This window comes from Mesocricetus auratus, unplaced genomic scaffold (genome assembly GCF_017639785.1).
Source record: "Mesocricetus auratus isolate SY011 unplaced genomic scaffold, BCM_Maur_2.0 Super-Scaffold_100004, whole genome shotgun sequence".
In the NCBI taxonomy this organism is placed as follows: Eukaryota; Metazoa; Chordata; class Mammalia; order Rodentia; family Cricetidae; genus Mesocricetus; species Mesocricetus auratus.
Window position 1 is genome coordinate 71,234,864 of NW_024429189.1, and position 14,290 is coordinate 71,249,153.

The following is a 14,290-nucleotide window of genomic DNA, read 5'->3' on the forward strand; positions in this document are numbered from 1 at the left end:
GCTCACCTTTTGTTGTTCATGTAGTCTTGTCCTGCTTGAGACCCTGCTCACTAGCAGAAGCTTCCTACATACTAAGTCTGCTTTATAAGGGGATTTCTGACATAAACATATCCCCTATGTATTCATAGTACAAAAGATGCTGAGGGAATAGCTCAGTGATAGACTACATGCCTGCCATGTGCAAGGCCCCAGTTTCAGTCCCCAGCACTAAGTAAATAAATAAATGTTGGCCTTTAATTTCATCTTCTAATTGGAACCTAGAACAGAAAACAAGTATCTTTGTTTTTTTTATACTGTGATATGGTCCAGCTTTGTGATATACTTCACAGTATCTAAAAAGGTCTTACTCTTAACCCAAGTTATGCAAGCTTTTAAATTTAGGCCTTAGCTTTAAACTCATTCTGGCTTCTACAGTGTCCTGTTTCTAAGCTAAACACTATCAGGAAGCAGTGCTTGTGCTCATTATCTTCATTGGTATCAAAGCTCTAGCCCAGCAGTGTTGGTCAATTCATAAATTAAAGACTTCTGGTCAATAAGGAAAGTTGTCTGCTTTGAGACTGAATAAATCACCCTTGCAACAAATATGAAAGTCTGATAGTTAAAAACACAATCAGTGGCCGGGCGTTGGTGGCTCACGCCTTTAATCCTAGCACTCGGCAGGCAGAGGCAGGTGGATCTCTGTGAGTTCGAGGCCACCCTGGTCTACAGAGTGAGTTCCAGGACAGCCTCTAAAACAATACAGAGAAACCCTGTCTCGAAAAACAAAAAAACAAAACAAAACAAAAACCCACAATCAGTGATGTAAATTGAGCATCTGATACTCAGTAAAGAACCAGGTTAATTGAAACCAGATTACAAAAAAAAAAAAAAAAATTAGGGAACAGGGCTGGAGAGATGGTTCAGAAGTTAAGAGCACTCACTGGCTGCTCTTTTAGATGTCCTAAGTTCAAATCCCAGCAACCACATGGTGGCTCACAACCATCTATAATGCCCTCTTCTGGACTACATGCATACATGCAGGCAGAACACTGTATACATAAAAAATAATCTTTAAAAAGAATTCAGTAAGCCGGGCGGTGGTGGTGCACGTCTTTAATCCCAGCACTCCGGAGGCAGAGGCAGGCGGATCTCTGAGTTCGAGGCTGGGCTGGACTGACAGCCTTGAAAACAATACAGAGAAACCCTGTCTTGTAAAAACCAAAAAAAAAAAAAAAAAAAAGAATTCAGTAAACAGCATTAAGTATTATATATTGATAGGCATTTAGTTGTATTTACAACAATGTTGAGGTTTGAAAATCACATTGTATTACCTAGAATCTTTAAACTTAATTCATATAAATACTTGTTATGAATCCTTTTAATAGAACATGGACAGATAGTATGGTTGATGTAATAAAAATGTTTTCTGCTTTGAGTTGGTCACTGAGCATATGGAGGACCACTATGCAACTGAATCTATAATAGTGAGCATCTTGACCACTTTGGTATTGACCTGATGATGAGAATGCCACAAAGTCATGTCTCTAGAAGATGTCTAGACTGAGCCTGGCTTGTGCTAGTATTTTGAGTGTATGTTAGGATGTGTCTAAGATGAACCCTGATCATTGAGAGGAGGTGTCTGATAACCTTTCTTAATTTTTTTCCTAAAAGTAACTATTTCATTTGTTCCATATGCTTTAGAAATTAATAGACAAATAGTTTTTATCACCATACCAAAACCAATTATTTTGAGTATAAAACAAAAAACACAGGTGAAAATAGCTGTTGAATTCTTTAACAAGAACTGGGGCCACAGTGCTGGTAGAGAACACAAAGGACATAATATAGATAGAATTGAAAACAGAAGGACAGGATTGATGGCTCATTTGGGACTCAATGTGAGCGCATAAGGATCTGAGTTCAAGTTCTAGTACCCATGTAAAAGCTGGGTGTGCCCAAGCCTGCAATTCCAGCATTTTATAGAGCAGAGACAGGAGGATTGCTGGGCCTTGCTGGATGCTAGTTTAGCCTTCAGTGGAAGGCCCTGTCTCAAAGGAGTGAGGTGGAAAGTGATGAAGCAGGGATATGATGTCCTTTGGCCTCTGCATGTGTGTGCATAAATGCATACAGATGCACTTACTTGGCATACACCACACAATAGGAATGGAAAAAGAGAAAAAAAGAATTGGGAAAAGAGATTGTACTAATAGAGTAGTAGTAGAATTATACCTATAAACATTTCTAGTTTTGGTATCATACCTTAAATATGGTGAAATTATAGTTGGTTGTTTCCTCTGGGCTTTTTTCCCATTTGCTCATTTCCCCCCTTCTTGGTTTACAGGTGCTACTTTTACTGACTGGTTTACATCCTACGTCAACAATGTTGTATCAGGTGGTTTCCCCATCATCAGAGACCAGATATTCAGGTATTTTAGTTGAGGCTTTTGGGATTGAAACTACTATAAACCGGAAAAGGCTAACTATTGCATGAGATGAGATTTCTCTGGAAGGTTAAGAAATGAACTTCACTGTCCTAAATCTCACTGTTTTATTCTCACACCAAAGCCAAAACATCCAAACAATCAGTTCATATTTTTCTTGTCTTCATAAATCAAGAGGAAAAAACTATATGTGCTTTAGTAGCTTGTCGGTAGCTATATAACTTCTCTTTGCAAAACAAAAAAGTTAGCCAGTTAATAAGTTTATTATGAACAGCAAGTAAACAACTAACTCATAGCAAACATTTATTATCTCTAACTGGGACATTCCAATGTTGGCTGTTAGTATTAGAGGTGGTTACAGGTGATACTAGTTCATAGTGGCCTTCATGGCAGAAACAGTAGGTTAAGTATATGTCATGGGCTTCTCCACTAGAGGCAGGAATTACTAATTATGCATAAGAGGCTCAAGATATTTACATTCTTACATATTTTCATTGCCCATATTCACTATTTAACGAGTATGGTCAGGTTTCAGAAGTCTCCCAAATTTTTATAACACTGAAAACCAAGAGAAGCCCTTGTTTCTAAACTAATTACTGATCCATGGTTTGAATCAATGACCATGGGTCTTTGATTGCTGCCTATACTAAACCAGAATCACCAAGGTTTTCCAATATCATGAAATTCAAGTTCAACAGGATTGTATCAATATAACTTAAAGTTTTAATTGTAAAGTATAAGGAAGTTATTGTACATGATATCTTTAAACCGTTTAAGAATTGAAGTTGGTTGATTTAAACATGTTCAATTTCCTTCCTTGCTAGATACATTCATGACCCAGAGTGTGTAGCAACAACTGGAGATATTACAGTTTCAGTGTCAACATCATTTCTACCAGAACTCAGCTCTGTACACCCACCACACTATTTCTTCACGTACCGAATCAGGTGAGAATTTTAAATGCAACTGTTGTGGTTGTCAGTTTGTTTCTATGACAAAACATCTAAGAAGTTAACTGATGAAAAGGGTTTATTTTGTCTCAGGGTTTCAGAGGATTCAGTCCATGGCCTTTTGGCTTTATCATTTCTGGATCAGAGTGTGATCTGGCAGTGTCATAGAAGTGTAGAATAATGCCACAGAGTAAAGCTGTGCACTTCGTAGTGGCTAGGAAGCAGAGAGAGAAAAAAAAAACCAAGCTAATCTTCAGCACATGAGCCTTCGGGACCATTTTATATCTGAACCATAAGACTAGTCTTTCACCGCTGGGTGATGGTGCATGCCTTTTGTCCCAGCACTTGGGAGGCAGAGACAGGTGGATCTCTGAGAGTTTGAGTCCAGTCTGGTCTACAGAGTGAGTTCTAGGATAGCCTGGGCTACACAGAGAGACCCTGTCTTGGAAAACCAAAAAAAAAAAAAAACCAAAAAACAAAAAGACAAAAAAACAAGCCAAAAAACAGAAAAAAAGACTCACCTTTCAGCTAAAGTGCAGATATCCTATGGCTGTTTTACTTTTGCCCCTTTTTGGACCTGGTTTGTAAAATGACTCTTAGGGCTTTTTGTTGTTCTGTTTTATGGCCCTATGGATCAAATCAAGAGCCTTGTACATGTTTGGCAAGTACTCTGTCACTGAGCTACAATCCCCAGCAATAAAGTACATTTAAGAGTTATTTTTTATTTGTTTTTAAAATTGTATTTATTTTTTAGTGGGTGTGTGTTTTCATATGTGTGAGTTCATGTGTATGCAGAAGCCTACAGTTGATAGCAGGAGTCTTCCTCTATCACAATCACCTTAGTTTTTGAAGTAGGTCTTGGCAGCTAACCAATATAACTAGACTAGCAATCTATCTTGTCTTAGGGATCCTATCTGTGCCTCCTGTGCAGGCGTGCAGGCAGCCACACCCACCCAGTATTTAAGTAGGTTCTGGGGCTTCAAGCACCAGTCCTTATGTTGTGCCCACTGAGCCATCTCCCTAGCTCTAAAATACACTTAAATTTTTAGTTACATTTTAAATTTATTGTGTGGGTATGTTGTGGGGTCTCCAGAGGTCAGCTTGTGGGAGTTGGTTCTTTGCTATCCTGTGGTCCTGGGAATGCTACTCAGTTTGTTAGGTTTGGCAGGAAATGCCTTTATCCATTGAACCATCTTGCCATCTGCTAAAGCACATTTTGAAAAATTGTTTCTTGCTGAAGTTTGCAGAAAAGTTAGTAAATTTTCAACAATATAGTGTTCACAAAGGAATTTGACAAGCTATGTTTTTTTGTTTTGTTTTTTTGCATGTGTCCTGAGTATGAATTATTGTTTCAGATATTGTGGGAACTGAACCACTAAGTTCTAATTGTCCAAGCTCTGTTTTAGATTTATAATCTAGAAGCTATCACCTTGCCAAACAGAAAACCATGTATTTAAATTTCATGTGGCCTGTCTATAGTCAATTTTAAAATGCAATAAATATTTATGGAATTCTTCCTGTGTATCATACATAGTACTAAATGTTGGATTTGATTAAATATAAAAACAAATGCTTTAAATTCCCTGTACTTAGAAATATTCTGTGCTTAAGCAGAAAGATAACCTGTTGCTACAAGTATGTTTCAGATGGCTTTTTGTTTGTTTTGGTTTTTCAAGACAAGGTTTCTTTGTATTGGTTTGGAGCCTGTCCTGGAACTCAATCTGTAGACCAGGCTGACCTTGAACTCACAGAGATCCACCTGCCTCTGCCTCCAAAATTCTGGGATAAAAGGCGTGCGCCACCACCACCCAGAACAGATGTTTGTTTTTATTTAGATCCTACTTAGAATTAAAGCTTGTTTAAAATAGAAACACCTTCCTTCACATACAGGGTACTCCATGTGAAAATTAGAGGCACAGATTCCTAGAGAAAGAGGAAATGATAGGTGTCTAGAAACAGAATTGAATTATAATCCCAGTTACTAGAGACATAGTACTTTGAGCTTTTTAGAAGCTAATGGAAAAAAAAAAAAGAATTGTGTTGCATAGATTTGTACGAGTGAATGACTGAGTTCTTCAGAAGTTTTTCATGGCACTGTATCTAAAAATGTCTGCCAAATGGAATTTTATTTGAGCAGCCAAAGATGGTTGCTACCACAGTGTTTGCATGGGTTTTTGTGACCCCTTCTGCTGTTGGCTCTTACTAAATAATAGATGAATAAATTGAGTTTAAAGCATTTACATAGGGAGAATTAGCCTAGTTACAGATATGTCTTTGAGAACTTATAGCTAATATGGACTTTGGCTAGATTGATTAATTAGTTAATTAATTGGAAGCCTCCATTGGAATTAACTCAAATGCTACAGTATTTTTTTTAAGTAAAACAAATGCATCTATGTCCTGTTCTCTTCTCCAGGATTGAAATGTCACGAGATGCACTTCCAGAGAAGGCCTGTCAGTTGGATAGTCGCTACTGGAGGATCACGAATGCCAAAGGGGATGTGGAAGAAGTTCAAGGACCTGGAGTAGTTGGTATGTCACCCAAGATTTACTTTTCTCTGTCAGTTGCTTCAAAGACAGTTTAGACTGTGTACCCATAAATGTAATTTGTGGAGGTCATTAGCCCATCATTTTAGTCCCTGAAATGTCAGCTTTTCTAAAACCATAGCAATTCAATTATGCAGGGACCGATCTCCCTTTCTGTGGATCACCTAGGGTTCCTTGATTGTTATTCATGTGTTCTTTATTTTTAAAAAAAATATTACTATGTTCTATGAGTTAGGTGGCAACAGGACAGTATGAAAATAAATTTTATATTATAATCTTTATAAAATTTAGAGGTGGATGTTGAAGTTAATAGCACAGATTTAATTTTCATTGTTATTATTGATGCTGCTCTTCCAGAAGACCCAAATTCAGTTCCTAGCATCAACATTAGGTGGTTCACAACCACATACAATTCAAGCTCCAAGGGATCTAATACCTTCTGGTCTCTGTGAATACTTATACTCATGTGCACATATGCACACACATATACATATATACATAATTATAATTTACAGCTTTATTATTTTTTTCCAGGACATGGTCCAAAAAACAATACAGAGAAACCCTGTCTCGAAAAACCAAAAAAAAAAAAAGTTTTATTATTTTTATTTATGTGTTTAATTTTGGAGACAGGGTTTTACTTTGGCTTTTGTTGGCCTGGAACTCTGTAGACCAGGCTGGATTTGAAATTACAGAGAGCCACCTGAATCTGCCTCCTGAATTCTGGGATTAAAGGTGTGTGTCCCCATATCTGGCTGAAATACAAAATAAATCTTAAAAAAGAAAATCTAGTGCTAAGGAATTATTTTACAGCTGTAATTCTTTTTTGCCACTTGTTGGTGTGAAGACCTCCTCAGTAACTGACATTTATCCAGACTGAACATTAGGAACTCACCTTGCAACCTTATGTTTTAGTCTCTCGAAGCTATAGGAATTAGATTGTCTTTTCTGTTTGTTTGAGCTACTGTCTCAATTGTGACACTTTTTGTGTTTTAAAGATTATGTCAACTTTGAAAAAAAAAGTGTGCCTTTTAAATTTTGTTTTACTAGATATTCCATACCTGCTACCTTGTAGAGAATTTGAGGAATAAAAAAAAACTGTTTAGGGCTGTGACATGACCTTGCAAAGTTGAGTTCCACCAAACCTGATGACCTGAGTTCCATCCCTTGGATCCACATGATAGAAGGGAAACACTTCCCATAAGTTGTCCTTTGCCCTCCATATGAAAAGTCCTCAGCCCCAAAAATCTGACTAAAAAGTAAATATCAAGAGGACTTAGACCCTCATGATCTCATCACTGCCATACTTTGTTGTAAACACTTTCGGAGTTTTTCCTAATTGTGCAGTTTACTTTCAAACTACTTATATAGCATCTTGAGAACATGTTTACTTTAAGGAAGAAGTGAATTTTATAATTTGGTTTATTGTTGCTATTTTCTCTGCAGGTGAATTTCCAATTATCAGCCCAGGTCGGATATACGAATACACAAGCTGCACCACATTTTCTACAACATCAGGCTATATGGAAGGGTATTATACCTTCCATTTTCTATACTTTAAGGACAAGGTCTTTAATGTTGCCATCCCCCGATTCCACATGGCATGTCCAACATTCAGGGTGTCTATAGCCCGATTGGTAAGTTAAATTTTTTCTAGTGCTGGATTACAGGGCTTTATATTCTAAGGACCATCTTTGTTTAGGTAGATGAGTGGTTTATAAATGATGTTCCAAAAAAAGTGTGGACATTTGAGGAAGTATCTTAGGGTTATATTAACATATGAAAGGAAATGAACAATAAGTTTATTTTAGCTTCTCCTTACTTTCAGCCAGAGAAACTATTTGTTTCTCAGATTAGACTTTTCTACTGCTCCCAATAATAACTATGTGGCCTACAAGTATTAGAAGATGTGAAAAAACCAAGCAAGACCAATTAAAATTGACTTTTGTCATTAAGAATGGAAAACAATTCCCTACAGTATTTTTGCTAAGATTCCCAATTTAATAAAATAAACTAGTATCCTATAGAAATCTTTACAGAATTTATTAGGTATAAATATACCTTTTGCAGTTTCCTGTGATTATTTTTCAAGTCAACCAGGCATATTTTACAAATCTTATTCTTAAGGTTACTTTGTGATAGGTACAGTAGTAACCCTAATTTATGGACTGTAAAATGATTAAGCAAAGTGTATGAAGTCCTGTGTTATATATTGGGAATAGTATATTTAGAATTCACCTGAGTTCTAGACATTGGGTGCTTAGAAAATGCCCTCCTAGCTCCTGGAATGGGTGGGTTTGAGATAATTCTAGAAAAAATGGACAAGCCGCTAACTTTACTGAAAGAGGATTCATTCTCTTTCATTATAAAGAATCTATACTAGTCCAGATTTATAAGTAAAGTTTTAGCTTTCTTCTCAGTGGGAGAATGTTAGAAACTGTTCCCAGTATGAAGAATTTGCTGCTTCCTGTAATAGACTTCCATTTTCTTGATGAAGGGGATGAGAAGGAGGGCTTGAAATAGGGTATCATTATGTAGCCCAGACTGGCCTCAAACTCACTGTTTTCTTGCCTCAGCCTCCCAAGTGCTAGATGTGTGTCACCATGTCTACACCAGACCAGACTTCCATTTACATGAGCTTGGTACCATCTTGTTCTTAAGTGGTTGATATTCATCAGTGAAGCTGTCTGGGACTGGAATTTGCTTTGTGGGGAAATTTTAAAGCATGGACTTAATTTCTTTAATATGTGTATTTTCTATTTCTTCTTGTTTCAGTTTTGGTAATTTGTGCCTTTCAAGGAATTTGTTTTATTTCATCTAAATGTTGAATTTATTGGCATAAGGTTATTCACAATATTCCCTTAATATTCTTTTAATGGCTACAAGAGATGTAGTCAGATACCCTCTTTTATTCTTAATATTGGTGATTTATATCTTTTTTATCACGTCATTTTTATTGATCATTCAAAAAGGAACAACATTTAGTTTTGATGGATTTTCTGTACTGTTTGTTTTTTTTCTATCTCAGTGATTGGTGCAGTTGTCTTTATTTCTCCTACTTTGGGTTTAATTCATTTTTATTGTAGCTTTTAAAAGTAGAAGTTTAGATAATTGATTGTAGACCTTTCCTATTTCTAACCACTGTTTTAGCTGTATTGCACAAATTTTGATGTTTTGTTTTGGTTAATATTTAGTCCAAAATATTCTCAGATATCCCTTGTAACTTTGACTTATGACTGCATAGAAATATGTTCATTTTCAAGTATTTGGAAATTTTTCAGTTGTCTTTTGCTTATTGGATTCTCTTACTGTAGTTGGAGAACTTATTGTGTATTGCCAATATTTTTTAATGTTTCATGGGCCAAAATTATGTGAAGAATTTCTTTATCTTGGTAAATGACCGTTGTGTATTTGAAAAGAATGTATATTCTGCCATGTGAGAATTGATTCTATAAATGACAGGCCAAGCTGGTTGTTGTGTTTGCCAGGGTTTGTCAAGTCATCTGTATATTTCTTGCTTCAGCCATGGAAAGAGATTATTGTTGAAATATTCAGTTAATGTTAAGGCTTTGTCCAATTCTTTCTTGTCAGATTTGCCTCATGCATTTTGAAGGTTATAATTGTGTGCTAGTGCTTAGGATTGTTGTCTGTTTGTGGAAGTACTTCTTTGATTGTCATCTCCAATAACATTCCTGTCCTAAAGTTACGAACATTGAGATATGTTTGGACAGGCAGTCAAGCTGGGTCAGCTTGATCCTTTTGTTGCTTGTTTTTAACATTTGTTTCAGTGAATATAAAGTATGAGTTTTACCTAAGGATAGTGGTTCTCAAGCCTTTTAGGTCTTATCACCTCCTTAGATGTATAAAAATCATTGACGACTCTTAAGAACTCATTTACATGGTTGTTTCAGTGTTTGCTATATTAGAAATTAAAAGAGAACATTTATAATAGTATCAATTTCTTTTAAAATTACAATAAATAAAACCTTTACATGTTCAACCCTCTCAACTGTATTTATTTAGAATTTTAGTTTCTGCTTAACTACAAGAAAAAGTAGTTGACCTGCTTTACAGAAAATGTTTTTCTCAAAAATGGAGAGTCAGCCGGGCGTTGGTGACTCACGCCTTTAATCCCAGCACTCGGGAGGCAGAGGCAGGTGGATCTCTGTGAGTTCGAGGCTAGCCTGGTCTACAAAGCGAGTTCCAGGACAGCTTCCAAGACAATACAGAGAAACCCTGTCTCGAAAAACCAAAAAAAAAAAAAAAAAAAAAAAATGGAGAGTCAATAGAAAGAAAAGAGATTTGTGATTTATTTTAATCAACATAAAAAAGATAATGGGGTTGTATTTTTTTTTTTTACCTTATTTCTGTTAGCTTCCTGGACATGGAAATTGAATTGTGATTTGCTCTTTTTGTCCTCCACCGGTTTGATTAATTACTAGGCTTTTTAATTTATTTTCCTTTATACTTACACTGTAAATATACTTTTGGTAGTTCAATAATGTCCCTGTGTGGGGTATTTATTGTGCTTGAGGGCAGTATGGACATTCCTAATGGCTTCCTTATGTTCATTCCCCTCTGTTCCTCTCTTATGTGCTGTTTGTACAATAGACTTTCATCTGAGAATTTCTCTCTCGAACCACATTTGATTCCTTTAACAGTTCTTGTTTTCTTCATTAATAATTATATTACCCGATGATCATGTTTTAGAATTTCCAAAGCCTTCCCCATCCCTCCTTTTGTACCTACTACAGAATTTTGAAATCTTCATTCCTTAGATTTAAAAAATAGCCTTAAAAATAATGAAATGCCATATAAGTCACATTGGTGTATATTTTCTGATTGTTATTGTTGTGTTATAATAAATCCTAATTGCACAATTCTTTCTCCTAAATTTTCATTTGCTTGTTCGTGTGTCTGAATATTGTAGTAAACAATATAATCAAAAGCCATGCCTTGGATTTTATATTCTAATTGGAAGAAACAAACTAACATGTGCTCTTGTGTCGAATAACAAGTGTGGTGGGAAAAAATCAGGGCATAAAAGGAGTACCCTGTTGGGATCTAGTATAAAGATGTGTCAGAGAATAAAAGAAGTGAAGGGAACCAAGTAGATTTGTGGAAAATTATTCAGCCAAAGAAGCACTTGGTGTGAGGGTTCTCAGGTGGGCTTAGTATGTTTGACCCAAGAAGACTTGAGTGCAGAAAACAAGGGAGATAGCAATTAAAAACAAGATCAAAGTAGCCAGTCTAGGCTACGTGTGAGCCTGTCTTTAAAACAAAACAAAACAAAACAAAAAACGGGGGGGGGGGGAGCAGTGCAAATGATATTAACACCATAAAACCATAAAAGTCATGGTAGGATTTTTGCTGACATCATGTGCTGTTTCTAAGTGTTCAGGTTACCAGCTAAGCCCTGGCTGTTCAAATTCTGGCCAATATAACAACAGTTGAGTTTTCAGATGTGTATAAGAGAAAATTAGCAGCTAAGTTAAAGCCATGACTTGATGAGAGATTCCTGCATAAGCAGAATGGCTTTCCAAGAGACATTCTGACACTGTGTGTTCATCATCACTCCTGTCGCAGAGCCTTCAAGTCTCCCTTTTCCTGCAGGGTTGACTGATCTTAGGACTGTACCTCTCTAGGGAATCAGCAAAGTGATACTAGTTGAGGCTGAGTTAGAAAAGGGCAATCAATGCCTTCAGCTTAGTTCTCTTTTTCCTGGAGCATGTACCTTTGATGTCATGAGACCTAGTGTGAGAAGTTCAGTTCCTATGAAGCAGCCATTCTGGAGAAGGCATGTGGAGATCCAACTTCAAGGTGGAAGGAAGTGCTCACTTCAGGCTCCAGAAACTTGCATCATCCAAGTCCAGGTACCAGACCTGTGAGTGAAGAAGTCCTTGAGGTTGAAGCTTGGTTCTAGTCACCATTCAACTGTAGCATCATGAGAGACTTAAAGTCAGCAGTGTTCCATTGAGTGCTTCCCAGATACCCAACCACAGGAACTAGGAGATAATGAGTGACTGTTGTTATAAGCAACTGAAGAAATAAAAATACTTCTTTTTCAAAAGTAGAGTCTCCTGATCTTCAAGATGATGTGTCTTTGGAACTCAATAAAAAAAATCCTATAGGAACAGTATGTAAAAATTAGCAGTAGAGATTCATATCTGATTAATATTTTCACATCTTTTTCTGTAAGCACATTTATAAAGAATTAATAAATACATTACTATAAGTTCATTAAAACTTTATTGTGACTTATTAGGAATAGTATACTTACCTCCATGTATGAATTACCAACTACTAGGTGAAGAAGAATTACTGTTTTAGTGAAATGTATTTACCGTTAAAACCATATTGAGCATTATTTAACATGTGGTACAGAATACAAGTCTAGAATCTTGCACTAAGAGATTGTACTTTTCAGGTTTGTAAAAACTTGGCCTAGCATGTCTAGTTATTGATTTTCTAGGCTATAGAATTATTATAAGAAATGAAGGACTTTCTTCTCATCAAAAGGGTTTTTTTCTTTTAAGGAAATGGGTCCTGATGAATATGAAGAGATGGAAGAGGAAGCTGAGGAGGAGGAAGAAAATGATGACTCAGCAGACATGGACGAATCAGATGAATCAGATGAGGATGAAAATGAATCAGATGAGGGTCAAGGAGAGGAGAGACAGAGGAGGGTCTTTGATGTTCCCATCCGCAGACGCCGATGCTCACGTCTATTTTAGTTGTTGCTGAAGGAAGCTCTGGGATGACTCTATTCTGTTAAATAGATTTGTCAATAATGTAAATAATTGTGCTCAGCATATAGCAGAACTAGCATGAGATATTGTTCCAGACCTAGCTTCTACATGACACTACATCAGGCATTGGATTGCTTTGGTTTGTTTTGTGGTTGTAGGTAGAGGAAGAAATGGGAATATTTTGTTTTTTCTTCCAGGAGTCAGTGAAAGAGCAGTTCTATAGCTAAAGAACGGATGATTCTTTGTTTAAAAATATTTTCTACTTAAAAAAACACAAGTGAAGGAAAAATTGTTTTGGATGAGGATTTTTCCATGTAGCAGAAATATACAAACAAGGGTAAAAAGAAACTATCTGACAACTGTGAAAAGACACATTTTTAATTGTTTAGAAACCAACAAAATTTTTAATTAGCTTAATCCACTTCATGGTTGTTAGTATTTTATACTCACAGAGAACTAATTGACTAACTTGAATGGGAATAGTTTGCTCTCTCTCGACAATCTGTCTTTGAAGTTAGTCTCACAAACCCTGAGTTGCAATTTTTATCATTAACTTTAATGTCATCAACATGATAACTTTGACTTTAAAAGTTAACGTTCTCACGCTATGACCTTTCTCATGTTATTTCCAGACTCATCATTTTAAATGTAGTTTGTAAAAGAATGTAGAGTGTTGTTAAAGACTCCTCACAGTGTCTTCTGGAGTCTACATTTGTAAATACGCTTTCTGCTGTGTTCCTTCATATACATTTGTCTAACTGTGGTAAGTGATCTGAATTTTATGTTAGGGTTAAGGATATTTTCCTGAAACATGAATTTTTTTTTGTAATTATATAATTGAGAGTTTGGAATGAAATCCTTCAAGTGTCAAAAACTCATATTTTAAAAATGATTTTGTCTAAGTGCCTATTTCCCCAAACTAGTATTAAGCCTTTGTTCTTAAGATAGAAGATGGCCAGAGTGTAGTAGGTCCATTCTGAATTGTCTATTGGCTTTGATTATGCTTTTATTCTCCATCAGTTTTCCTCTAAAACAGTTCTCTCATGGAGAAAATTTAGGAAAGAGAGAGCCATTTCAAGGCTAAGTGCATGCTCTTAGGGACCATGAACAAACTTGCCATTTTATAATGATGGATCAGAATATTCTTATTTTTCATAAAACAGTACAATCACATGGTGTTTCAACAAGAAAAACCAATAGTAGCCTCATCTGTGTACATCACATCTGTTGAATGTATCATTTTCTCCTGTGCTTGGTTAAATCTTACGATTTGTTGGTTTTTTTTGTTTTTGTTTTGTTTTTTGTTATGGCCCCAAAGTATACAAGATGTTGACAGTAAGTTGTCATCAAATGACTAACCCAGAAATGAGAAGTGATCAAGGACTATAAAAGGGAGAGAAAAGTCACTGATGACTATTGCTTAATAAGTCGGCCATTCCACCATAGCTATATCCTCAAAGAACAAGAACAAATGTGAGAAGCTGTTGGAGCCTCTGCCTCATTGAAAGCAGTGAATTAGAATAATTCAAGAAAGGTCAACATCAGATCTGGAGAACCTTGTAAGGACCTGACGTGACACAAATGTGTCCTCAACACCATGATGACTGCTGCCAAAACAGGGTTT

General features: G+C 36.2%; 1 protein-coding gene across 2 annotated transcripts in view; it reads left to right on the forward strand.

Annotated features, from left to right (window-relative positions):
* Fbxo3 (F-box protein 3) overlaps window positions 1-13,945 on the forward strand; it is a 30,726-nt gene extending 16,781 nt beyond the window's left edge. The window contains exons 7-11 of one of the 2 annotated variants that reach the window (XM_005064842.3): window positions 2,321-2,405; window positions 3,245-3,367; window positions 5,787-5,902; window positions 7,364-7,554; window positions 12,454-13,945. In XM_005064842.3, the coding sequence (XP_005064899.2) occupies window positions 2,321-2,405; window positions 3,245-3,367; window positions 5,787-5,902; window positions 7,364-7,554; window positions 12,454-12,651 (713 nt within the window). In that variant the 3' untranslated portion in view covers window positions 12,652-13,945. Of the gene's footprint in view, window positions 1-2,320; window positions 2,406-3,244; window positions 3,368-5,786; window positions 5,903-7,363; window positions 7,555-8,493; window positions 9,918-12,453 lie in introns of those variants that run through there. The other variant, XM_040745939.1, reaches the window with a different exon arrangement.
* Window positions 13,946-14,290: the final 345 nt, after the last annotated feature.